The sequence below is a fragment of the Helobdella robusta genome (genome assembly GCF_000326865.2).
Source record: "Helobdella robusta unplaced genomic scaffold HELROscaffold_21, whole genome shotgun sequence".
Classification (NCBI taxonomy): domain Eukaryota; kingdom Metazoa; phylum Annelida; class Clitellata; order Rhynchobdellida; family Glossiphoniidae; genus Helobdella; species Helobdella robusta.
In genome coordinates, this window is record NW_008704124.1 from 2648698 (window position 1) to 2676514 (window position 27817).

At 33.4% G+C, this 27817-nt stretch overlaps 6 protein-coding genes across 6 annotated transcripts; 4 read left to right on the plus strand and 2 right to left on the minus strand.

Annotated features, from left to right (window-relative positions):
- Nucleotides 1-2781: 2781 nt before the first annotated feature.
- On the plus strand, nt 2782-6659 carry HELRODRAFT_77706 (hypothetical protein; the record flags this gene model as incomplete). Its single annotated transcript, XM_009018460.1, has 3 exons — nt 2782-2862; nt 6330-6451; nt 6512-6659. Coding segments are annotated over 3 exons (351 nt in total), but the record flags the coding sequence as incomplete, so codon positions are not given.
- A 537-nt stretch (nt 6660-7196) lies between these two features.
- Nucleotides 7197-9223, plus strand: HELRODRAFT_171789 (hypothetical protein; the record flags this gene model as incomplete). The annotated part of the gene is made up of 2 exons (XM_009018461.1): nt 7197-7335; nt 9051-9223. 2 exons carry the CDS (start codon nt 7197-7199, stop codon nt 9221-9223), a joined length of 312 nt encoding a protein of 103 aa, XP_009016709.1.
- Nucleotides 9224-10529: 1306 nt separating this feature from the next.
- Nucleotides 10530-12833, plus strand: HELRODRAFT_186959 (hypothetical protein). The gene is made up of 7 exons (XM_009018462.1): nt 10530-10553; nt 10625-10706; nt 10766-10874; nt 10944-11299; nt 11362-11765; nt 11833-12031; nt 12132-12833. The coding sequence occupies exons 2-7, from the start codon at nt 10650-10652 to the stop codon at nt 12354-12356; spliced, it is 1350 nt and encodes a 449-aa protein (XP_009016710.1). The 5' UTR covers nt 10530-10553; nt 10625-10649; the 3' UTR covers nt 12357-12833.
- A 5371-nt stretch (nt 12834-18204) lies between these two features.
- Nucleotides 18205-21319, minus strand: HELRODRAFT_171791 (hypothetical protein; the record flags this gene model as incomplete). Its single annotated transcript, XM_009018463.1, has 4 exons — nt 18205-18277; nt 18740-18836; nt 19076-19160; nt 21170-21319. 4 exons carry the CDS (start codon nt 21317-21319, stop codon nt 18205-18207), a joined length of 405 nt encoding a protein of 134 aa, XP_009016711.1.
- Nucleotides 21320-22173: 854 nt separating this feature from the next.
- HELRODRAFT_171792 (hypothetical protein) lies at nt 22174-24053 on the plus strand (the record flags this gene model as incomplete). Its single annotated transcript, XM_009018464.1, has 6 exons — nt 22174-22203; nt 22579-22770; nt 23058-23101; nt 23229-23427; nt 23823-23909; nt 23991-24053. 6 exons carry the CDS (start codon nt 22174-22176, stop codon nt 24051-24053), a joined length of 615 nt encoding a protein of 204 aa, XP_009016712.1.
- A 263-nt stretch (nt 24054-24316) lies between these two features.
- HELRODRAFT_171793 (hypothetical protein) lies at nt 24317-27682 on the minus strand (the record flags this gene model as incomplete). The annotated part of the gene is made up of 9 exons (XM_009018465.1): nt 24317-24469; nt 24631-24813; nt 24956-25099; nt 25482-25483; nt 25539-25635; nt 25754-25877; nt 26536-26755; nt 26980-27225; nt 27298-27682. The coding sequence occupies 9 exons, from the start codon at nt 27680-27682 to the stop codon at nt 24317-24319; spliced, it is 1554 nt and encodes a 517-aa protein (XP_009016713.1).
- Between the last annotated feature and the right edge of the window lie 135 nt (nt 27683-27817).

Sequence of the window (27817 nt, forward strand, 5' to 3'; positions counted from 1 at the left end):
CAACTTGTGAGCATATTATGTATGTTCCATTAAACTATCCGAATCTATTATTGACACACCGACTCTTGTTGACAACCTATTATTCTACACATACATTTATTGACAACCGCAACAATATTATAAGTATGCAATTTTAATGTGAGAAATAAATTACCATTTTATATATATAACAGAGAACAGAACTAGATAGAATCACTAAACTACTCATTAATAATGGATATAAAAATTCCATGATCCAGAAAATAATAAACCGCAAGGATTCTGTTTCTAAATTTATTGGTGGGAAGTATTCCAATTGCACGTTATCGAATGTTTATTATCGGGTTGTTATTGTAATGTAAGATTTCAACTTTGTTGACCAAGATTTGCCTAGTAAATTTAGTTTTTAGTTAGCGCCAGTTTGTACGTGCATCGTGAGTCTTCCCGATAGCTAGGTCGTTGTCATACCAATATATTCGAAATTATGGTGCCCACACTCACCAATATGTTCGGCTGTACAGTACATATTCGTAGCCGCACTACTAATTCATCTTTTGGAATTGGTAGTAGCAAATGATTGAAATCGTATATTCTATCTATTATTATGCTGGTTGTGTCCTCTACAGGAACATTTGTAAAGAGTGACTCCACATCCAAAGATGCTATTTTGGTGTTAATGGATGGTTTTGTTGTAGACAATAAGTCTATAAATTCTCTACTTGATTTTAGGTTGTGGCTATATTACGCTTGCTGAGTTTTTTATCTTCTAGAAAAACTTGTATAATGTGATATTAGAGAAACTCAACCATAGAATTCAAATTAATCGCTGCTACCAGTTAACATTAGAGCACCAAAACATAGCATACTGTCGGAAATTGTTGGCGTGTGGGGTTTGTCTGTGCGTTTGAGCGTTTGTTCGCGGCACGGGCGTACGGCGGAAGAGAGGTAATCTCTTTCTCTATCTTTCTCAGGGAATTTTGTTTATGGTACGACAATAATAATTTTTGTATATTTTTATCGTGAGTTCGACCAGTCCTGTGTGGCACTGGACTTTTTCGAATTTTATCATTTTACTGAGTAACACACGAAGCGTAAAATATTCGATAACAATTTTATTAATCGACGACAATAAATGAAATGAATTGAACTAACTGAACTCTAGAATAATGTTAAAAATAGTATGTCCATGAATGAACTGGAATACAGGAATTAGAACTTCTTCTTGGTGGGGTCGGGCAACTTGGGTTATGTTTCTTGCCGTTCAATCGTACAACCTCGAAGTGTGTTACCGATAGTGGTGTTGATACAACTCCGAGAGATAAATGAAATGAATAAAGAAAAATTACAAAAAAATCGAAGCCTATGAGAATTCCAAGCTGCGTGCGAAACTATACCAATGAGTATAGAATCTAGCAAAAAACCCTAGGTTCACAAATAGCACAACAAAAGGATCTGCTTTCGCTGGATCCCAACAACGAGGCGGATTCGTTTCCACAGAACTCAAGGCCTGTTTTTACTGGGCCTGTCAGTCAGTCGTTCGGCTTTAGCACAACCAGGGCCTGTTTTCACTGGGCCGTCAAGTCTAGTTGGCTTTCGCACAACCAGGGCCTGTTTTTACTGGGCCTGTCAGTCAGCCGGTCAGCTTTCGCATAACCCGGGCCTGTTTTCACTGAGCCGTCAAGTCTGGTCGGCTTTCACACAACCAACAAAAAGCAACAAGAGTGAGAACAACACTGGATACAAATTGTGTGACTTTAGTACGCGTGCGAAACTATGCTAATAAGCATAAAATCTCGAACCAAATCCACTTTGAAAATTTAAGACGTTTAAATTTTACTCAGTTGAGTATATTCCACTGTGCAAAATTTGCCTACAAGCAACTGATAAAACGACCTCCATCAATGTTCAGCACTTATTACATTTCAACCAACTATCAAAGATAGCCAAACTGTCTACTCGCCAATTCGTCAAGAACAAATCTAACACAGTCAAACTGACCTGTAGGGCTTTCAACCTGACCTGACCTAAATTTCTTCTTGATTTTTTAACGTTTTCTGAAGTCATTCTTCATTTACTCAATCTAGTTTTCTTTTTTTCTTATCGATTCCCTCACTAACTCACTATCAAGCCATTATAATAAATTATTTTATTTATTTGTATTTTTAAGTTTAATGTTTGCCAACATGCTAACAACTTTATATGTCATGTAATATTTTGTACTTATTTATCGCGTTATATATATTATGTGTTTTCTAATCAAATGTGCTTCTAAATTCTATTTATAAAATACTGTGGAACATTGAATATTTGTGTTCAGGTGGCTGAGCTGGTAGAGCTCCTTAGTGAACTCGATCACAGTCCTGCCTTCTTATTATTAATTTTTTCTATATTAATTTTGAGTAGCAAATTAAAAAATAGTACTGTAAAAAAATAAGAAAACACCAAATGTACCAATCATTTTAATTGGACTATTATTTGGCAATATGACCCGATTTGATTAAAATGAAATGTTGCAAATAAAATCAACCTGCTTGTTGTTAGCGACTTTGAGTGTAAAAAAAGGCGTTATACAAATATTCCGAAAAACAATAATAATAATCTACCTCATCACTAGTAGTTAAAAGTAATTGCCGTGTCTTCTTTTTCCTGTCCTCCTTTTTCCTATTGAGTTAGCTTGAGTCGGCAGAATGGTCGCTGCGAAGCAAGCCCGAGTAAGTTCGTAAGTCATAATATTCAATATTTTTTCTTAAAAACTTAATTTTAATTTTGCAGAAAAACCCAAAAGGTGCTAGTGCAAAAAATCGAAAAAAGAAGACTTCTCTAAAGTACACGTTGGATTGCACACATCCAGTTGAAGATGGCATCATGGATTGCGCTAATTTTGTTAGTATTTTTTTTTACAAATTTTTTCGTATAAGTTTTTGTGACAAAGTGGTGTCGAAGTTAATTTTTTTAATTTATCAAATCAAATGCAAGCCAAAATTAAAAATACTCATTTTAACCCATTAATGCATGACATCTTTGATTTCATTTTTTTTTTCACAACTGACGCTTTATAGGTATAAAACAATTGGAAAAATATTAAAAAAAAATTGGGACACCTAATAATTGAGTTAGAGTGAAAATAAAAAATGTCCTTAAAAAAAGGACGCCATGCACTACAGGGTACATGTTTTTTATAATGACGTTGTTTTGTCAATTATGATATTCTGGTAATAATTTTAATAAATATAAGAGCTGTTATATGGAAAATAACCATTACTGATGTCTAGATTAGTAAATGTAATTAATTTTGCATAACCATGATATTTTTAAATTAACATTTATCAGAATAAAACTGGTATAATATTCATGAAATATAGGTATATATATTTGAAAACATGACTAATACAATGTATTAATGTTAGCAACAGCATAAAAAATAATGTTTATCGAACTAAGGCAGGTTCAACTGCTAATGATATAAGTTCAGTTCACTTTGTGTGAAAGAGTTCAAAGCAGCAGTCGTGCAAAGGCACACCACATTTGTTACATTTTTGCTGAACCTTCATACCACACTGAACACATCTTTTCTGACCACCATCAATGTGTCCAATGAAGTGGTTTTGACCATCAAATCTAACACCATCTTGGACTGTATGGCAGCTAGTAGCATGACTACGAATTGGACGTTCAATGTTATTTGTGGCTCGATACTTCAAGATATATGTCATTGCAACATCTCGCCGAAATTTTATCAGATTATAGTCATGGTGTTTGGCGGCTTCTGATATCCTGTACAGTTGCCAAGCATTCTGAACACTTACATCAATTGCAAAGCAGAACAATGCCCACCACCATTTCTTGATACGAATATTTATTCGACATTTGGCAACATTCTGGTCCATTCTATCCGTTCCACCCATGTAACGATTATACTGAGCAATCAGGTTTGGCATGGGAATTTGAACATGTTTTTTTTCTGTTGCTGACCATCTTTTGGCTTGAACCAGTGGATGAACTCCAAAACAGTTAGATAACACTGTTACTACATTATTATCGTTATCATTATTATCGAACAGCTAACATTCCCGACTTTCTGTCAAAGCAATGGTCAGATGTGCCTCGTGCATCTTTCTTCAACACATCCACTTCTATCAATCCACTTCTCCATCCTGTTTGCTCGCACAGTACCAGTCGCAGATATATTCATTGTCTTCAGTTGATCAAGCAGTCATGGAGATGTGAAGAAATTATCTATATACAGTCTGTATGGAGGTCCAAGAGGCAGCGTATTCACTAGCTGAGTCACAACAGAGCCACCAAGTCCCAGATCCGCATTAAACAAGCCATTTGATCCTTGATAAGGCTCACACTGCACCAAGTAGCCCAAACGACTGTTCATACACCAGACTTTAAACCAGAAACGAATAGGTTTGCCACGGATGAACTGTTTTGATGAGTGGCGTCCATAGTACGGCACCATGGATTCATCAATGGAAATATCCTGTTCAGTAGGCCAGTGTTGAGCAAAGCGTTCATTTAGCGTTACAAATAGTGGACGGAGTTTGGAAAGCTTAGTATTATCACAAACGTGAATATATCGCAGCAACTCCTCAAATCGGTTTACAGTCATTGCACTGCTAATGGCCTCATTGTGCACATCTTCAGCATTTTCCCAATACATCCGTCTGTTAGCTAAAGGGACATATCCTGAGATGAGAAGAATTGCTATGGCTAAATGGATTTCAGAGTTTGTTGCATCTAACTGCTTCAAGTTTTGGAGGGCCTACAAATTGGACATTTTTGTGATATGGTCAATAACCACATCATCCTGTCATTGGGTCAACAAAATTTTGGGAGTGGTTGACTTCATTGGCACCCACATTTCTCCCCCTCTGATATTTGGCCTTCATTAATTTGGATTCATCAATCTCAACGATTGTGCCAGGGCCACCTATCTGGTTAATTTATAAATAATTTTTTGAGCATTGTAATATAATTTCAATTTTTATTAAATTGTCGACAAACTCGTGTTCAGTTCGTGACATGTCGTACTCACATTTTTCGTGACCAGAAATACACAATACGAACTATCAGGCTAAGTCTTAGGTGACTTCTTTCAAAGAATGAATCTGTCCTGATGCTGCATTTTTTTGAATAATTTATAAGTATTAATTAACATTTAAATTAATAAATTAAAAATACTTCGGATATTAAACTTATGTAACCTTCTTTGGCACTCTCTTGCCAGACAACTCCATCCTTCTTTACATTGCTGTTACACGTGACGTCTGCCATTTCGCAACCACAATTATAACAGTACATTTCACAGTAAATTAGTCCGTAAAATCTGAGCCACTGCCTGGTTATGCGTCTATTTTTGTTAGACGCAAGACCAGGTTTGTAAACGTCACGCCGTCAACCATCGTAATGTTTTCCTAAATATTACAACAAACATATTGATTTATAATTTAAGTCTTAAATTTTAACATTAATCTAACGTTTTTTTAACTTAATGTTTTCGAAATATTTTAACATATATTACTCGTTATTATAAGTCATAAGTTAATGTTTAAACAATTATAAATTATGAAATTAATGTAATCATGGTTTTTGGACAAATTCAACTTTTATTAAAACAACCACGAGAACACAGAAACGTTGGAAAAAAAAATCATGTGACTTTTTTTGAAACTTTAGAAAAAAAACTAAAAACTTCCGAAAAAATTATTAAAATTTAATTGAACCTATTTTAATAAATTGATTTTAATAAATTTTAATATATATATTATTAATTTAATCAATATATTACTATGTTAACATATTTAAACATGAAATAAACGTTTTTAAAAATCTTCTTTCCTCTATTTTTATCTCAATCAACATTCTGCATATTAGTGGGAGGCGCTTTTGTAACTCTCTATTAGAGATAGTGATGTAAACAATCATAAATGTAAACAAATTTTAACATTGTAGTTGGGAATGTAAACTAGCCATTTATTTATTCAGTTAGTGCCATATTAAGAATGGCACTCAATGTTAAGTTATGCTAATTTTATTTTTGTTTTTCACACAAAAGCCATGCTATATCATAATGACAACATAAGTGTGAAGTTATTAATAACTGAAAAAATACAATTAAATCCTCTGTCTGGAAAAAACGAAAATTTTTCCGAACAAAATAATCGATAATTCTGTGTGATTATAGAAACAAATTATATACAGAATTATATATAGTAATATGAAAAGTATGACTATTTCTAATGACCATTTATCAATTAGGGTACCTTCCCTAATTGAATTGGCTGTTAGGGTCTACTTCCCTAAATGATCTTCTAACAGATCAAGCCAATGTTTGTTCTTTTCAGGAAAAATTCCTCTTGGAGAAAATTAAAGTCAATGGCAAAACAGGAAACCTTGGGTCGAATGTGACGTTAGACAAACAAAAGTCAAAAGTTGTAGTAAACTCTGAAGTTCCTTTTTCTAAAAGGTATCTTGTTTTTTTTCTTTATTTAAGCACATCGATATACATATCTAACCTCCAAAACAGGTATCTGAAGTACTTGACAAAAAAGTTTTTAAAGAAGAATAACTTGAGAGACTGGTTAAGGGTGGTTGCAAATAGTAAGGATTCTTATGAACTGCGTTACTTCCAGATAAACAATGAGGAAGAGGATGAAGAAGATGAAAAAGAATAACATTTTAATTTATCTGAAAACATCAAATGTTTGTTTTCATGTGAAATAAATATGGTAACGCTTATCACCCAGTTTCGTTTTTTGTTATTGTTTACTTTATCTGCAAAAATGTAAAAGGTTTGCGGAATATATAAATTGTGTCGGCGTATGTGTATATAGAAAATACCGTTTAAAAAGGGTGCATTATATGTTATTCTGGCTAGCTCAACAAAACTCTTGTTGACTGACCGCGGCTGACTGGATATCCATTCTCTGCGACAAAAATGTTCGTAAATCCAAAAGGAAAATACTGAATATTGTGGCATGGAACGTTCGCACATTGTAGGAGAAAAGTGATCGGCATGAACGTAGGACCGACATTCTGGCACGTGAGCTTGCTCGTTTTAAAATAGATGTCGATGGATGTGACATTGTCTAGATAGGTAGAAAAAGATTGTTTCTATGAACAGCTCAACTAGCTGTGAATGCGACGCCCTTCGAACACCAATTGTTTGTACTGGGCAGCTTCAACGCATGAGTGGGTGTAGATCATAATATATGGCGTGGGTACTAGGGCGAAATGAAGTTGGAAAAGAAAACTCAAGTGGAATCAGGCTTCTTGAGTTCTGCGTAGTGCAAAAATTAGTGGTTAGCGCGTCCGTCTACTATTCCCACGACTCCGGTTCGAATCCAGCAGGTTCATCCGGGTAGCTAGAGGTCAGTAAATGGGGAGACGACGTAAGTTGTCGCATGTTTGACCAATTGGTTCAAATGCGAAACATCTCATCTCACAAAATCAAACGTCTCAATGGCTATCATCAGTTGTATCCATTTCATTTAAATTTAGAGCTTTCATGTTTTGCTCGATTGTTTGCGACCAGGACTTCTTCGGACGGCCTTTGGGACGTGTGCCAGGTACTTCAACATCTGCAAGAGAAGTTATGGTACGGTGTTGCCGGCATTCGTCCTTAATATCATCTAAACCTGCACGACGCAGGATTTCGGTAGATTTGATGTGATCCTTCATGTCGGTTCGTTGAAGATGTTCCAGTTTGGTTTTCATTGGCCATGTTTCTGCACTATATAACAAGACCGGACGTATCACAGATTTATAAAGTCTTGATCGTAGTGGTAGTCAGATGTCACGCCGTATCAATATGGAAGCAAGGAGATGCCATTTATTCCAGGCGTGCTCGAACGGCAGCTTCAGCTGTAGAACATCTAGATATTGAAACTATGTGGCTTTCTCTACCTTAATGGCTTCAAAAACATTGCTATTTCGTATTTGTTGTGGATTGATGCAAGCAGGACAAACAAAATTGGACACTTTATATAAAGTACCAATTGTTTTTGAACAACGTTTGTGACACCACAGGTTACACTGCTGACACTTGATTGAATTGTTACCTACACAAGCTTTACGAACTGAACAGGGCCATCGTCCAGTAGCTGTGGATTGGATGGGTTCACCAGTGTTCATTGCTATGGTTTTGCTGATGTTGACTTTGAATCCATGATCGGCGAGTCTGGTGTTCCAATCTTCAAACATCTGTGCTGCATTCTGCTCAGACGTGGTTGTTAAAATGATATCATTAGCATATATTAGATTCCAAATGTCACCAGTGCGTATCGGCCTATATCAATATAATGCGGTGCTTGTGAATATGTGTGTGCGTGGTGTGAAAAGGATAAACAGCCTTTGTGGCGAAGGTGGAGAAATGAAGAACATAAATAAAAGTTATACATGTTTAGATAATATATATGTAACATAGTAAGTGGTTCTGCATATGTCAGATCGGCAATAATAAAGTCTAAAAAAAATTGGAAGATTTTAACTGGGCAACCTACTCCTGCCACCAAGTTTTGTCCTAGTTTTAAACTATTTTTGACGAAACCAAACGCAATGCATGTCTTAATGTTTTTTTGCTATGCACGCAACCGTGAGCCATCAGCCAATACCGCTATCTTATTCGTTCCTTGATCGGTGAAGATTGGAGGCTCCAACTACTTTGTAATCTGATCGTGTCTACTCAGAGAAACCAAGCGGCAGCATTCTGGATTCGTTAAACTATATTTACCACTACTACACTAGCATCATACAAAATCAAATTAGGGATTGCAGTGGTCCAATCTATACTGAACTAGTCAACAGGCCAAAAGAAATATCAGCTGCATCCGATGCACCAAGCTACGTCTGCGGTAAACGCCGGTGTGTATATTTTACAAGATTACGTCCGCGATAAATGCAGCAGTAGATATACATTTAAATAGCGTAATATATTGCGATAATATACATGACTTGTGTGTCGTGTCAATACTTTAATCGTTTGCCGGCGTACTCGATCGTTGAAGCGTTTGATCTGAACGTTGATCTGAAAGCAGTTACGTCATAACACTATTTTCACTCTGTAGACGATCATCTGCTGGAATCCAGCATCTGCTACAACAAATGCGCAATGTCATGGCCTCATGTTTCCAGTAGAGTGTGCCACGAGATACTATATGCCATATGGAAATTAAAATTTATAGTTCCATGTGTTCGATACTTCGATCGTGTAAAATACGAAAATTGGAACACTGTCTAATTGTGCTTACACAGCATTTTTAATTTGCATGAGTCATCCTAGACATATTCTGAACTTGCTTTGTTGATAACAATTTCTTCCGACACTGAGTTGAGTTCAACAAAATGAAAGGCCCCTCTGGAAATTATCACACAAGAAAAGGTAGCGGTGGACTAACATGTTGGAGAACAGTAATCGAAAAACAAAAAATAAATTGTTCCGGTTAAAATAAAAAAAACAACTGCTAATAATTTTAAACTTTTTTATTTAAAATTTTAAGGAATTTTTAGATTGTTTTCTCTTCTCTATTCAATAAATTTCTGACGTGTTCGAATAATCGGTTGGTCTTAAATTCAAAAAGAAAATATCAAACGTAACAACTAAAGACAAAAGCTAGCACCAACAAAAACTTCAATGTCTACAATGTTTCAAAATGCTTGAGTAAATTAAATAGATACTTTGCTTGTAAACAATTTTTTTTTCTTGAATACAATTTAATCTTGTCATTGCGTTTTTTTTAATACTTTTTCTTTGTTTTCAGTGAAATTTTTTGGGTCAGGATTGTAGGTGAAAAGGTTTTGGAGAGGTTCTTAATTATATCCAAAACCACTTTTACAGTTAAATGACTTTCCAAAATTGTTGGCAACCAATTTTTATCACATCTTTTAAAATCATTCAAATTTTAAATATGCTTATTGAACTAATGCAATTACGGTAAACCTTCATAAAATCACTTCCAAGTTTGGAAATTGTGAGCTTAGTTACGAGCAGCTGCCTCTTGTTTTCTTAACGATATAAACTATATAAAAATAAAATCAACAAATTTTAGTTGAACACATGACCTAAATAAAATCTTCATTTCCGATTATATTAAAAAAAACTTTCCAATCACTAGCTAGATTTCTTCAAATAAATTAGTACAAATTTTTGTCGTACGACTATAATAAATCATAATATATTTGACTAATTGTTGTGCAATCATGCTTGCCAATCAAAAGTGTAATGTAAAACTTTAAAAAATATTTTGACTATTTTAATTAGTTCATGTAAATTGCATATTTTTTCTAAAAATGAAAAATTAACAAACATATTGTAAACAAATTTTAAAATGATTTTTAATGATTTGTGAGGTCTTTGTTATGTTTACAGAATTGTATATTTGAATCAAATTTAAAAAGCAGTATTTAGCAATGCTAGTACATTAATTGTATAACGAGCACCCATCACAGCTGTCGTGATGACTAAACGTTGTTCGGATGAAGATTACGAGCACACCTTACTTGAGCTCAGTATACTGCTGAGTGTACCGCCCATGCAGACAACATATTTTATTGATCAAACAGCATTCAGTGTAAGATTTACTTTATATTATTCAACAGTTTAAAGCAAACTAGTTTCCAAGCAATTTTCATAACATTTCAGAGGAAATTTTCAATAAAAATAGAAAATGAGAGAAATTGTTCATCTTCAAGCGGGGCAATGCGGCAATCAGATAGGATCAAAGGTTAGAAATTAGATAACGTAATAACATAGAATATTATAATAACCGTTTAACATTCAAAGTTTTGGGAAGTAATATCCGATGAGCATGGCATAGATTCAACGGGAGTATACCATGGTGATTCAGATCTTCAATTAGAACGGATCAATGTTTATTATAACGAAGTGACAAGTAAGTTTATTTATTTCTAGTCATTACAAAATTGAGAATTTAATATATCAACAATTTGTAAAACGACAGCGGCAAAATATGTCCCACGAGCTGTTTTGGTAGACTTGGAACCAGGAACTATGGATTCAGTCAGAGCTGGACCATTTGGCCAGATTTTTAGACCAGATAATTTTGTGTTTGGTCATAGTGGTGCTGGAAACAACTGGGCTAAAGGTCACTACACGGAAGGAGCTGAGCTTGTAGATCAAGTGTTGGACGTGGTGAGGAGAGAAGCAGAAGGATGCGATTGTCTACAGGGTTTTCAATTAACTCACTCTCTTGGTGGTGGTACTGGTTCTGGCATGGGCACTTTATTAATCAGCAAAATAAGAGAGGAATATCCCGATCGGATAATGAACACTTTTTCCGTAGTTCCATCTCCTAAGGTATTTCTTTAAAAAATTCAATCTTAAAACTTGAAAAAGCATGTTCTTGCATTGCTTTTTAGGTTTCTGATACAGTGGTTGAACCATATAACGCTACGCTCTCGGTACACCAGCTCGTTGAAAATACCGACGAAACGTATTGCATTGACAATGAAGCTTTGTATGATATATGTTTTAGAACACTTAAACTCACAACACCAACGTACGGAGATTTAAATCATCTGGTTTCAGCTACAATGTCCGGAGTTACAACTTGTTTGCGTTTTCCTGGTCAGTTAAATGCCGACCTACGAAAGTTGGCAGTCAACATGGTTCCTTTTCCACGTTTGCATTTCTTTATGCCTGGTTTTGCACCACTTACTTCTCGTGGCTGCCAACAATATCGGGCTCTAACTGTACCAGAACTGACCCAACAAATGTTTGATGCGAAGAACATGATGGCAGCTTGCGATCCACGTCACGGAAGGTTAATCATGAAAATAATGAATATTTTCTTTTCAAAAAATTGTATTGAAACGGCAAAACTTTTTCAGATATCTCACTGTGGCAGCAATTTTCAGAGGCAAAATGTCAATGAAAGAAGTAGATGAACAGATGTTGAACGTGCAAAATAAAAACAGCAGTTATTTCGTCGAATGGATTCCGAACAACGTGAAAACAGCTGTATGTGACATTCCACCTCGCGGACTTAAAATGGCATCGACATTTATTGGGAATTCCACGGCTATTCAGGTTTGTTTATATAAAATTACAATGTTTTCCATAATTTCTAATTTTAAAATACAAGCGTTGCTCAGTTGAATATTTCTCTACTAATGTATATTTTGTAAAGGAACTGTTCAAGCGCATTTCCGAACAGTTTACTGCCATGTTCCGTCGAAAAGCATTCTTGCATTGGTACACAGGCGAAGGAATGGATGAGATGGAATTCACGGAAGCTGAATCGAATATGAATGATTTGGTTTCTGAATACCAGCAATATCAAGAAGCGACAACTGAAGAGCAAGGGGAGTTCGAAGGAACTGAAGAGGAGCCGACTGGGACTGAAGCTAGTTAAACTATTCAACATTCGGGCACTGCGATTTTTCATGAATTCATTATAGGCTTAAGGCTTTAAAATAAATTTTGAAATAAACATCAATTTTCCACGCAAGAAAGTGCTTAAGTTTTCTTGAAGTTAAATGTATTCAATTTATAACTATTTTGTAATTGCTATACTTAGCCATTTTTTTACACAAGTAATTTACATTGTCCTATCTTCTGCATTTCGGCTTACGTTATATTATAAAGTTCAGCAAGAATTTGATCACTTAATATAGAAATTTTGAATTATCTAGACAATCTACTTTAAAAGAAATTTAGTTTTCGATTATTTTTTTCGATTAAATTATAATTTTGCGTGGAAGAGAATGAATTGCTAAAATTTTCGTTCGTGGCATCTATAAAATATAGACGTGGACTTAACGAGGTGACGGTACAATTATTAGAAATTATTAAGCTACTTTTATTTAAATAAAATAATTTTTCATTCAAACGGATGTCAATCATTAGTGTTCGCACAAATGGAATAAAAGAATAAATAAACAAAATAACGCAATGAGCATGCAGCCTGTCAATGTTCAATTAAGCGAAAGACTGATTATATCCACAATTCCGAGCATTGGTTCACCGATTTCTGAAATGTTAAAAAAATAATTGCTTTCAAACAAAGTGGTGTGTATCGTACATTAGCCCAAGCCAGTACATATATCGAAAATTTGTTGAAATTTACTATAAAAAATGAAGAAAAGGATCTAAAAAATTTACTTTTGTGGTTAATGATGGTGTACGGTTCAAACTAGTGAGGCAAACCCGCTGAAAATTCGTCAGTGTGGATCTCAGGTTTGTACGTAAGCATCACTACCATCACCCAGGCGTGCAGTATCAGCTTTTAGAATAACGTTAATGATGAGTAATAAAAGGACAGGTGCAGATTTTGTTGAGGTGAATAATGTGAAACAATCAATAAGTTGAAACCAAAAACGGAATATTCAACTTTAAAGCATTAATTTGCTATAATTTTATTTTCATTATAATAAAAATTACACAATGAATATTTTTGATTGTTCGTTTATAATAAAAAGTTAAAACGATGCATATTTATTTGTTTGTTTGTATTTTCATATAAAGAGGATTGGGTCAAATGCATTTTATTTTTGGCTTGTTTTTAGTACCAGGAGAATTGATAGCAGGCCTCAAAGATTGAAATAGTTAAATAAAATTTCAGAACTGTTCAATTTTACAAAATTAGTCAAAATCTTTAAAGAATTGCAGTTAGGTGAAATTTTTTATTATCCTTATTCCTATATAATTATTTGCTTCCTCTGTCATTTTGTCATGCGAGGCCTCTTGCTAATTTCACCCAACTTATGATGCACGATGCACCTAGTAAACTAAAATTTTTAGGTTAAACGTATGTTAGGATACTGTAATTCACTATCCTAATCCGATGGTCGCATTTATTGCTTAAACAAATGTGGATTATATTGTAAATTTAAAAAAATCGTGATTTTAATTCAATTCATTTACATACAAAGCTGAAATTTTCACTTCTTATGATATAACAAAATTAAAAGATAATACAATAAAAGGCCAATTTAAATATCAGCATATTCCTATACAAATATAGCATTAAAACTTATTTCGCGCACACTTTCTTTTCAATAGTGTAACATTTTAAACTTAAAATTGTCTTCTTCGTAAATTTATTAACGAATTAAAAATGAAGTATAGTAAGTAGTATCTTTAAGATTCTCATAAGTGACCCAAAAAATTCTTTTTTTTTCAGTGCGTTTAATAGAAAGAAAGGTTTTAATTATTTTTTGAAGATTTATTTTTATATTTAGCTGTCATCTGAGCACTCATTTCACTTGCTCCATATTACACAATACACACATTCATCACCACAAGCAGGACGGTGCAGTGTCTACAACAGGTCTTCATTTGGTACAATTAGAAGCATTCCTCCATGCTTCAATGTTTATGAGCGACAGATCCTTTTTTCACTAAAAAGATTATTATAGCTCGGTGGTGATTTTCGAAAAAATAAGAAGAGTAAGGAAACTAGGAGCGTGAAGACAGGCGGCTATTGTGTACTCTTTCTCAATCCGACGTAAGAAACGTGGTTAAGATAATACAGACAAAAGATCCTGTGCAGACAGCATTGATCTGCGGCGTCCAGTTTCCTCTAAAAGACGCTTGTGGTTGAGTATGTTTTACGTTCATGCAGCTGGTAGGAGTTGACGCACACGTTCTATAATTTAATTTTATGGCCAGGAAAATATTTGAGAACTTCTAACGGTCCAAGAATTTCACAAACAAACGAGTCATAGCAATTTGACAAATATTTCAGCATCGTCACTTTCAGTGATATGTATTTGAGGGGAAAAATAAGAAAGCGACTTCAGGATTTACAAGAAAAAATTTTCCATGTAAAGATGGCTTGGGGAGCTGATTTAGACCGCCAAAGATGACACATCACTGGCTCACCCATTCCGCAGGGTTTATCTTTTCATCTTTTACTCCGATCTTGTTAGTCAAAATCCGGCAATTTCTATGTAGTTGATTTCAGTATATATATACCCAACAAAGAGTACAAGTGGCTTCCTTCAGTAATTAGAATCCAGTCTGTTGTTTCTTAGCAATCAATAAGCAGATTGCTTCTGAAATCTATTCATGACGCATGGGAATGACCAACAGTTTTATCGAGCTGCAAAATGAATTTTTTTAGACGAGTTGTAAAAAAAACTTTAACGTAAAAGATCTTTTCGATGATATCTGTGGTGAAAAGCTTCCTAGAAAAACCAAAGATACTTAGATCTGAAATTCGTGCCGCTCTTCCCAAAATGAAATCGAATAAAGCGCCAGACCCAGAAAAGATTAAAGAATTATTAAAGATTAATTAAATTAATTAATTAAATTAATTAATTAATTAAATTAATTTAATTAAGTAATTAAAGATTTAAAAAGTAAAAAATTAAATTGTTAAAGAAATTAAATGCCTTGATAAATTTAGCGTTGAAAAAGTGACAAAAATTTTGATATATAACATATGAGATATAAAATATGGGCGAAATTCCTGAAAATCTATCCAAGGAAATATTTATTGCACTACCTAAAAAACCTAATGCAACCGAATGTGAACTACATCAAACAATCAGCTTGATGAGTTATCTTACCATTTGTGAATTCTAATGAGAGCACGAAGCAAAGTCAAATCTGAAATTTCAAATTTCCAATGTTGTTTTGTCAAAGATTGTGGCACAAGAAACGCTATTTTTATGCTACGAATGATCAGTGAACGAGCGATTGAAATGAAGAAAGACTTGTTCATATTTTTTGTCGATTACTCCAAAGCTTTTGATAACTTGAAACACGTGGAGCATAAAGAAATACTGGAAAATTTGGACATTAATGGAAAAGACACAAGCGAGTTATCAAAAACCTCTATTGTGACCAAAGAGCAACGAGTAAAGTTGGTAACAAGATGACTTGTTTTGTTAAAATAAAGAAAGGTGTTAAATAAGGCTGTTTATTCTCTCCAGACTTGTACAATCTCTATAGTGAGATCATCATGAGAAAGATATAAAATCTATCTTGAATATCCATTGGAGGCGTGAATATAAACAATGTAAGATATGCTGATGGTACAGCTCTTATAGCGGAGTCAATGGACAAACTATAAACAATTGTTTCCAAATTGAATTTTGAAAGTGAAAGAAAAGGATTGGAAATTAAATCAACTAAACAAAATGCATGGTTATCAGTAAAAGCAAAACCGCCCCAATCTACTCCATGATCATTAATGGTAAACATGTGAAACAAGTCAACAGCTTCCATTATCTCGGAAGTCTGATTACCTCGAGTTGTAAATGTGATGTGGATATCAAACGAAAGATAGCTATAGCGAAAGATGCATATTTTAAAATGAAAAACATCCTCAACAACGGTAAAATCAGAATATCAATAAAATTAAAACTGTTAGAGTGTTATATTTTTCCTGTGCTCACTTACGGCTTTGACTCTTGGAAAATTTCTAATGAAATCTGCTGCGATGTGGTTTTTGAGAAAAATTATGAAAATTAGTTGGACCTCTATACCTCTAATGAGTATGTATTAAAACAGTTTGGTTATGAAGAGAGGAAATTACTAGAAATAATCTGAAGAAAGTAGTTAAAGTTTTTTGGTTACATCATGCTTCCGCAATGAAGGAATGGAAAATTTAACCACTACTGAAAAAATTGCAGGGAGAAGAGATCGCGGTCAACAACGAATTACATTCGAGAAATCCTTGTGTCACTAGTTGAATATCACCACATTTCAACTACTACAAATTGTTAAATATTGGGTTTTGTGGAGGTCGATGTCCAATGTCCTGAAAAGATAAGGCACAAGAAAGAAAAAGAAGAAGCATAAGCAGCGGTCATACAGCAAAAGATGTATTTTGAAACAAAAAAAAACGGTTGACTTCTTGCCACAAAACATTGTGAAGATAGGACAAAAACCTGGCAAAAGGGAAGTGTCAAACTCCAAGTTATGCAGGCGATTGAGTTAGTTTTCGATTAGCTGCTTTCTGTTTTGGGGTTTCAACAATATTAGACAGTCACTTAAAGAAAAAATTAAGCAAAGGTCGTTTAAAAAATAAAGCTCTTTTCATTGATTCAACAGAAAAGAAATTGGTGGGTTATCTCTTTTTTGTAATAAAAGCGGATTTGGTATAACACCAAAAGAAGTAAAAAAATTAACGAATGACGATGCTGAAGTCAATCACACATCAAATAATTTCAAGAGAACATTACCAAGCATCAGGTCAAGTTTAGTTATATCACTAAAAAAAAATACAAATATATCACTTACAACACCTGAAGGTTTAGCAACACAAAGCTTAAGAAAAGTTCTAGCATATTTTGGTATTGTTCAAAAACTATATTCGATTACAATTTTATTCCAAAACAAGTTTAGAATATGAATGAAGTTCTTTTACTGAAGTTCGTGATCCATAAAATATTGTAAACTAAAGAAATAAAACACAAAACAATTCAATAGTTTTTCGGTTTGCAAATAATTGCTGTTTCGTTTTTTACACCTTACAGGCTAAAACAAAACTGGCGACTAATTACCTTCAATAGCTAATTTTTATATTTCAAGTTAATTTTATTAAATGTTTAATAGTGAAATTATTGTATTGAATTTTTATGTTCAAATTTAATTGATAATTAAATAACTAAATGTTCGGCTTTTGCCTAATTTTCCCCATTTTGAAGCAAGTGTTGAAACTATTCTATTATCTTAAAATAACATAAATTAAAACTTATGAATTTAAAAGAATATCACACACTAACTAACCATGTAAATGATGATGAAAATTCGGGCTGTCGGGTACCTCCTCAAGAACAATCCTATTCTCATGCTGTTACATAAACATCACCAATTATTACACACAAACATACGCTTAAGTACGTATTATATTGGTGCATAATAGCGCTGCACTGACCGTTGCTTAACTCCGGCAAGATATACCTGAGCTAAGCAGATAATATCTGACAGTATTTTGCTATCCGGCAATATTCAATTCTAACCGAACATCATTGCAGGATAGTTTGACAGATAGTCAGAAGTATAATTTTAGTGCCTATATTTGTACATGTAAAGATTGGGCGTGGATTTATTAATGTCTGATATGATATTGACGCACGTGAATGTGTACACATGAATAGGATTTTACAATGTTATATCCAATTCAAGACTAAAGGTTTTGCTCTAAAATATACGAAAATGCGCCAAACATGTTATTAAAAAAACAGTTTTCTAGTTAACATCTGTCCAACAAATTTTATTTTTGAACATTTTTATATTTGTATGTTTATTTAATCTATTTCCATTGTTCTGCATATTTTATTTTTGAATATTTCTATATAACCTTTGAACAACGTTAAATTACTTTTTTTTTATTTTGGTTGTATACATGTTTAATGACATTATTTCCTATTGTCGGAGTTAATTGGTCCAAATCTAGGGTACATACACTAGTCAAGAGCTACATTCTTTTTCGTATATTTTTTATAGTCTCACATATATTTGTAATTATTTCTCATGAATAAACCTGTACAAAAAAATTAGTACTCGGTAGGCAAACTGGTTATTACAAAAGCGCGTGAATTCCAGCCAGCCTTATAAATGAAAATGTAAGCTGTAATGAAAACAATTTTTTCATATTTCAATTTCCTAATTTTTTATATTCTTTTAACATGATTGCTGTTAAAAGCTTTCATTAAAGTTTTAAAAAACGGGACGTAGTCCAAAAAACTATCGCAAAAAATATATATATATATGTACACCTGCATAAAAATATATATTGATATAATAAAAGTATATATTGCAAGCAATGGAATAACACAAAACCTGAATCTATCTATAGTATTTGCAGCCATCTTGACCTTACGAGTAACCTTGCCGTCAAATGGCGATTCCTTCATAAACGATGGAAAACGAGCTCGAACTGTAAAAACATTTTTCAAAATATTAATCTATAAATAAAACATGTGGTGAAATGTAATAAGTCTGCTCGAACCAAATTGTCTACAATGTAATGTATATTCAAATACAATGTAAATACAATGTGGATTTTACATCAACAACTTTATGTTTTGTACATTTCCAACAAAAATCCCAAAATAAATATAGGCACATGGATAAAAAAAATTTTCTAAATGTTGAATTTAAATAGTGGAAACTAACCATCTTCATCATCAGTACTGTTGTTCATGTGCACAGCCGCAGAACTGCCCCTTATGGCCGAGGATTCTGCTTCTCTGCACTGTTTCTGTAATTAATTATTCATTTATTTACTCATTCATTCACTCACTTGTTTATCAATTCATCTATTCACTCATTAAATCATTTATTCATAATTTCATCCTACCACCAAATCAGTCCAGCAAATAAGTCTCACTTAACTCAGTAAATTGCAAAAATTATTAAATCGAATTTAAATTATTTACAAAAATAAAAAGTATGAGATTATCAGTTATAATGGTTAACAAACATATTCTATTTTTAATGTATGTAAGTATGTATGTATATATATTTGTACGTACGAACGTAACATAACAATTCTGCCCAAGTTGCCGGTTAGCATCGAAACTTCTGAACGGGTCACTGTATAGGTGACCCAATGTTACCGGGAAGAAAAATTTTTCTTTCGAGAAAAATACAAATGAGGTGACACTTCCAAGTCCAGCTTTTAACGAAACAGAAACTAAAAAAGAAACAGATACAAACAAGTTGTCACGTTTCCGCATATAAAAGGTAATTCAGGCCCTTACCGACATAGTCGATAACATTAAAATAAACAAAAGCAAAATAATTTTAAAAATGGTGAAAAACTACAAGAGGTAAATAGAATTCATACAGAAAAAAGTAAAATGCTCCCCTCGCAAGATACAAATTATTCAAAGGGGTAATGAAAATAAAGATTATAATTACAAGGAAAAATAAACAGGTAGTCAAAACCAACACATACATCACCTTTCAAATCCCTAAAACAATAATCTGTCACGAAAGAATTTAAGTAAAGGAATACATCTCAAATCCAAGGAGGTGTACGAAATGCCAACTTAACGGACTGTACGTAGTAACTGCAGAGAACTAGGGAATGAATATACATGAAAAAAAACTGTGCAAAAAAGTTATGAAATTTTATCAATGTGGAGAAAAACACCAAACAAACATACTGCAGAGTGTACTGAAAGCAAAAAAATAATTAAAATAAAAAACAAAATAACATACCTTAAAGCAAAACAAGTAAGAAAACACAACACATGCCAAAATAACTAAAAATATCACCAAAAAAGTAGATAACATGCAATATAATATAAGGATGAGCCAGCAATACATGTAAAAGACAAATGTATCAAACAGACTGAAAATTATGCATACAAGATAATGGAGAATGGAGTATTTTTCTCAAAGACCAAAACAACCCGCATCCCACGCTGAAACACGAGAAAGAAATTAATTCCAAAAATCAAACTTCAAAATGAAAATATAAAATTTATAATTAAAGAATATATATTTTGAGGAATCATTTGATGATAAATTAACCTTCACTCCTCCAATAACTAAAATGAAAATTAAATGTCAAAAAACATTGAACCTAACAAAAACAATTTCTCATCATAATTGGGATGCAGACCAAAACAATCTCTTAAAGATTTATCGATCCACACTAAGAACCATCCTTGATCACAGATTCTTAATCCAGTCTATAAACAAATAAACATCAAAACAAACATCTTTCAAGTCAAAAAATCAAAGACAATACCTACAATAAATAAAAGATTGGAAAACCATTAGGAAACAATAAGGAAAATAAAGATAATGCATGAAGTAAAGCCAATTCACCATATGATCGATCATAAAATGTAAAAAAAATATATACTGTGGGCATATATTTAACTTGCATTACCCTCAAGAAAGATCGATTTAGAACGGGGGTAGAAAAACGGGGGGTAGAAAAAAATTGTAATAGATTTCATGGCTGAAAACTGGTTGCTTTGAAATTTCGCTTATAAAGGTTGATGGATGCAGTAGAAAACGTGGTCATGCTATTAACTTTTAAGTTTTTAACATGGTCATGCATTCCGCCTTCGAAAAGGGTCAGTTTTATAGGGGAGATTAAAAAGCATAGTCAAACATTTTAAAAATGGACGAAACTTAGTGGCGAAATAATTGGGAACAATTTAAAATTCAGGAACGCTCAGGAATATTTACTTTTTTAGTGTATCAATTGATACTCAATTGGAATTGTTCTTACAGAATTGCTTCACTTACTTCCAATCTTTCCAACTGCAGCAACAAAGAATTCTTCTCTGTGCTTAGTGATTCAACAGCAGTCTGTTTCTGAATCAGACTTTCGGTTAAGTGATGAAGTCTGTTTTCTAATTCTTCCTGACTTGTAGCGTTCAATGATTTGGTAGTCATCTGGCATTCAAAAAATGCACAATATTTTTTAAAACAACAAATGCAAACGTTAAAAATGCACTCTAAACAATAATAAGGAAACAAAATAATAAAGAAACAGAATGAAAAAGAAATGCTCATTACGAGTTTAATTTTAATTATGACTGTAATTTTGAATGTTCAACTAATCAACAGCGATTTATTATCATGTGAGTGCTCGATTGTTGTTCGATGATTATCGTAAAATAAAAAGAAGCATTCATCATAAATGAATAATTGATAGGGATAATTGATTGATAAATAATTGATATTGATAGTCGGTATTAACGTAGAGCGGTGGATGACATAAAATAAATTAGATACTGACCAGATTTCTCAGTCTTTGTATTTCCGTTTCTCGGTCCTGCAATTTTATCTGGAATGCTGTTTTTTGTTTCAAAGTATCTTCATGTATATATCTCAGCTCCTGTGCCAAACATCACAATCATCGATATTCTAGTTATATCATAAAATGCACTTTAATAAATGAAACAAATGTGGTAAAAAAAACTCTAAAATCAGATTATAACAATGTAATGTTTCAGATTACAATTTACGCATAAATTACAAATTTTGATTTCAACAAAATTTCTGACAATCACAACAAGAAATCGCAAATTATCGTGGTATTATGTTCGTTGTCTTCCTATTTTAAAAGTTTCGTGTGCAACATTAAACTAAACTTTAACTATTACATGTAAATTTAAAAAAAGTTTAAATCATAAATTTGAAAGCTCAACTGTAATTTTTGAAAATTGAAAATTGAAATTTATGTTTATTAAATTTTATTTGCAAGCCTGGAATTCCACGCTTAATATTTCTGAACTGTTACAAATATGGCTCGTGTTTTAACACAACACAGAAACGTTGTTCAGAACATACAAACTCCATAAACTGTCTTCCTATTTTAAAAGTTTTGTGTGCAACATTAAACTAAACTTTAACCATTACATGTAAATTTAAAAAAAGTTTAAATCATAAATTTGAAAGCTCAACTGTAATTTTTGAAAATTGAGAATTGAAATTTATGTTTATTAAATTTTATTTGCAAGCCTGGAATGCCACGCTTAATATTTCTGAACTGTTACAAATATGGCTCGTGTTTTAACACAACACAGAAACGTCGTTCAGAACATACAAACTCCATATACTGATTCGAAAATGTCTAAAAGATATAAACAGTTTGCACTTTGAAGATCATGTTGAATCAACTAAAACCCATTCTTGTTTTGCACTGGTAGGTAGAAGCCAACTATACTTGCGCAAAAGAAACATTTAAAGAAATTGTATTAAAAACACTGAAAATGCGTGAAATGGAACTACATCATATATACAAACTCTGCGCAAACACCATTGATCCGAAGCATCATTTCTTCAAAGGTCCCGGTGATTGGTCATGTTTCACAATCATCGTGCAACAGCGTCGGGATGACGTAAGCGTTGTAGAGTTTGATTTTAATAGTTAGTGAGATGTTTGAGTGCCATATGTTGCGGTCCAATGACTTTACTTCTACATAATCGAGTCGTGGCGATTTGGCGAGATATTTCTGCATCACTACTGCCAGTGAAAGCCAAGGTAAGTGAACGAACCCACAATTTGCGCGATGTTATTCATTACCGATACAGTTTCCAACATTGGGCAGCCAGCAGAGATGACTTGAATCTTGGTGTGTCTCAGTATATTTCAAATCCAAAATAACTGATCTGACACCACCAACAGCCTCGAACCACTAAAAACATTCTCCATGTGGCCAAACATAACGAGTAAATGGGACTCAACAAGGAAAAAGAATTTAGAAAAAAGAAAACTCTGATTTCAAGCCTCTACTGCCCTGTTGCTATACCTTTTCTAAGAAAAGAATAAGGGAGTGAAGCAACTACAAAAAATCAGGCGTGGTAATACGTCTCTAAGGCGATTCAACTGCTTCAATCCCACTTCGGCTCTCTACCTACATGTCCGTCTGGAAATCAACTGCGAACACCCATTACAGAAGGAACAGTCCATGAAGTCATATAACATATCAATCTCACACCGCATCGCTGGTCGCGCGGGTTACCAAAGTTCGTCGTCAGCCCGATGTGTTAAGAAGGTCACGACAATTAATCCAAATCTCATAATCCTAATTTTTTTCTCCAAAAACATATCCGTGATAGAGCTATCCATTTGACTTGTGAGCTAAAACAAAGCTTCTGTTTGTTCCGCCCGCCTGACAATCAACCTAGATTAACCGGTGTTGTCTTTCCCCTAAATGATAAAGCAAACCGTGCGTTGACCAAATGGCATCCGGTTAGCGACAGATTCATTGGTAGCTCGTTTCTTGTTTTGGTCATTGATATAGTGTTATATTGGTGATTGTCTGCTACTCAATAACAAATGAAGCGGCGGACGAGGTTAAACGTCAATTTTCATTTGCGCGAAAAAATTCACTTTGCTTCACTATATCTAACTAAATTATCATTCGTTTTGGTAACTTGTCACCACCAGCCCATTGTGGTTGGCCCATTTGGCAGCGGGACACTAAACAAAAACACCGGTCATTCTTTTAAGTTTTGCGTTTCTGCAGGACTAAAGGTCTGCTGTTCTTGGTTTCGCGAAAAAAATACATAGACTGAAATGGCATTCAAATGATGGAATCATATCTAAAGAAATTAGGCAGCATGTGGCAAGCAGTTCGTAACTGTCATGTTTAGTCACAGCATTGGAATTCGACACTGACCATTTGCCAGTAATAAGCCGCTAGGAAAGCAATATAAGCTAAAAAAAGATTGAGTAATGTGATGAAAATTTTGGAGGTGAAAAAAACACTGCAAAGATCAAACCAGTCGTAGCATTAAACAAAAGAAAACAAGAAACAAGCGCATTATCTAAAAATCAAAATCATGACATGTAGAAGATTTTGCGAATAAGATAATGTGGGGTGAACATTTTTTAATTTACGCTTTTTTGAGCAATATAAAAAGTGTTGTTAAAGAAATCAATCAAGCAATTAACCACACAACTACCTGTTTGTACTTGTTCACATCAGTCTCAACATCTTCCCTCCTCTTCCTCTCTCCATCAAGTTGTTCCTCCATCATCCTCATCTGCTCCTTCAATGAATCTATTTCCTGCTGCATCTGACTTTCCACCTCCTTTTAAATAATAAAATAATTCCTTAACAATGCCAATGAGTAACAAATGTTTTGTAAAAACCAAACTTTATATTCAAGTCAACATATAACAAGTTGAATCAGAGCAGGCAAAACAAAAATACAACGTTTAAAGGTCGACATCTACATTGAGAGGGACAAACCATGAATTCAGTTCTCAAATTTTGCAAAGCCAAATGACACGAATTGTAATCATCTCTCAAGACATCTCGTTCTTGTTTCAAACTTTCCAGTTCAGTAGCTTGTATGCTTGGCTCGCTTGCACCACTGCCATCTACCTTCTCAAATTGACCTTCCTTCAGAGTGGCTATTAATCTGTCTTTACTCTGTACGCATTGTTAACAGAACACAGCATTAAAATTATTCATCAAATAATAACGAATGTTGAAGTCTGCTCCCACTTGGTGACATGTCTACCTATTTTCTAAAACAATTCGGAATATAAATAAAATAAAAAGAAGAACTGACCTGCAAAATGCGAGTAGCCTTGTCCTTGTACTGAGAAAGTTCTTGTTTTGCAGTTTCTGCTAAAGTTTTCGCCGCTCTTACTTGGTTCATCATATCAACTACAGAGGCTAAATAATTTTTTGTAGAAACAAAAACTGATAAGTACTGTATGTGATTGATGGAAAATTAGACGAATAATAATGAAATGATGCAATATAAATAAATGGAAGTTGTGGGATAAACTATCTTGAAGGTACGTTAACAACGGCCAGAACATGTCTGAAATTGGATGTCGTGAGCATTTGTGGCAAAAAGCTAAAAAGAGAAATACGCAATCATAACGGACTTTACACCTCATAACGTTAATTTAGTAACTGTCGTTTCAATATGATTAAACTACAGAGCAATAGATTAGGGCATAGCGATTGTGCAAAGGTAGAGACTGGATTCAACTGCAAGATAGGCCCTCGCCTTGCCAATCACATACAATGTATGTGATGCTTTGTTTCACGCGTATTAACATGCTTTGTGTGTCTGTTGCTGATACCTCTGAAAAAATCAAAAAAAGAATTGTGATGAATAGATAAAATGTTACTACAGAAACCTTTTTCCCTGGCCAGCGTTCTTTGCAGATTACTTGTCTCACACGTTAAATTATCCCTGTCTGATTCCAACTTTCTTATCTTCTCTTGACTTTCGTTCTGCATATTTGGACATTAACAGACAATAGTGTTAAAGGTGTATAAGAACATTTTCAAAAGAGCAACATAAAATTAGTAAAAAATTTTATTTGCTCATATAAATTGTAAAGAAAGAAACCAGAAGTGTGGAATAGCGATCGGCCTCCTGCCTGACCATCAGTTCTGCTTCTTTCAACTTATCTTGCAATGTATCCAAGGCATGTGTCTGCACTCCTGTTGATAAGCTGTGGTCCTGCAACAAACTGATGTACGACATATTTTTTTGACAAACTGATGTGCGACATTATTACAATAATCACCTAAGATATAGTTAAATACAAAAAGCCACATTAAAACAACAACTTTCATAAATTTGGAGTTCATGATTAACAAGCGATCGTAAGCTTTGCAATAAAAATAGATTTAAATTTTCAGGTACACATTTAAAATGATTTTCAAAATTCAGAAACTAATTTAAAGTCTAATTATGTTACAAAAAAAAGTTAAACTTAAATTGAACTAAGATATTTGACATGCAATGACCTCAATCTACTGTTTTAAGAGCAAGTTCAATGAAAAATAAAAAAAAATAATTTTCTTATTTATTTATCTGGCAAGTTTTGCAACGTTTTAAAAATAATTTATTCAATCTAAAAATTCTTCTACATATATTTCCAGGTACTGGTATCATTTAGTTTTACCTAATTGTAACTTTTCAGATATATAAGTTTCAATATCACAAAATTTTAAATAATATTAGTTTACCAGTGTTTATTATCAATGATGGACAAATAAATAAGACAACAACATCAACATTTGTGTTTAAATTTTCGTTTTGTGATAGCAAGCACATTTAAAAATAAAAATAACAAACAAAAACATGTCATTTTACAAACAACACGAAAATAAGAAGCAACCAACTTTTCTTTCTCCACTTGGATATCTTGAATTTTTTTGTTTTTCAATTTAAGAGAAGCATCTGCTTCTTCCAGTCTCACCCTCAAAACACTCAACTGTGTGTCCTTTGCATCAAGTGCTTTCGTCAAGTCTGATTCTCGTTCCTGCAGTTCTCGAATAATTTGCTCCTTCTTAATCATCTGCTGGTTCTGCAACTCCATCTTTTTAATAGTTCTATCTCGATCTGAATAAATCCAATTATAAAAAAATTCAACTAATTGCAATTGAACAGAAAAACAATAAGGTCAACAAAATTATTTAAACAAAGTTTTAATCAAAAATTTTTTCATCTTTAGAATATTCTACTTGAATAAATTATGCCTTTAAATTATAGCGCAATTTTCAATTTATTTTACACCAAGGATTACATTTTATTGAAAAATAAAACAAATTAGAACGAATTAGAACCTTCTTGATTGTTCTGTGCACGAGTTAATATCGATTGCATTTCTATGTTTAAGGAATTAATTTCACTTTTAAGCAACTGATTTTCAAATTCAATGGCAGATGGATTGGGTAGCACCTCATTGTCATTATTGGTACCATCTTGTTTGTACACCACACTTTTCGCTGTTGATGTTGTTTCTTCAGCTGGGGCTGACCCACGATCATCTTGCTTATCGTTTTCAAATTCTTTTAATTCTTGTGTTTTATCTATATATATCAACAATTAAATTTCAATATCATTTAATTTCTGCCTATAAGGTTTATAAAATGTAAGCATACCAGTGTTATCATTTGTAAATTTCAGCAAATTGCTGTAAGAATTCTTGGAAGCTGTTAGTTTGTTTGATAAGGACGATGTTGGTGGCAATGGAGGTGAGCTATTGAGAAATTCAAATAGCTTGTGATCAGGATCTTCTGGACAGTTATTTTTAGGAGTTTTAGAAGTGTTTGTAACTTTTTCTGATCTTTTAGAAACAGGAGGTTTGTAGACATTGAGTTCCGTTGTTACTAACGAACCATCAGTTGCCCCAAGCGATCTCTTCCATTGAGATTCGTCTGATGAGTTGTTCTTGTCTGGTGTGTTCTGCAATGCCTGGCCAGCAACCTGGTCAACTTTGTTTAATAAATTTTCAGTTTTGGCCGCAAGTGTCTCGAACCATGACATCTCTAACTTTTTTGTGGCTCTGCATCATGGTAAGAAATATTTAAAATGAAGTTTGAAGTCAAAACAATGAAATTAAAATGAATTAAATCAAATCATTAATTCAGTTAATAAATATTAAAAATTTAAGACAGAAAA

Bases quoted from the DNA above. Each gene is read 5' to 3' on its own strand.
- HELRODRAFT_186959 (XM_009018462.1), top strand. From the start codon at position 10,650: ATGAGAGAAATTGTTCATCTTCAAGCGGGGCAATGCGGCAATCAGATA. The intron at 11,300-11,361 runs GTATTTCTTTAA...ATTGCTTTTTAG, and splicing joins CCGTAGTTCCATCTCCTAAG to GTTTCTGATACAGTGGTTGA. The intron at 12,032-12,131 runs GTTTGTTTATAT...TATTTTGTAAAG, and splicing joins GGAATTCCACGGCTATTCAG to GAACTGTTCAAGCGCATTTC.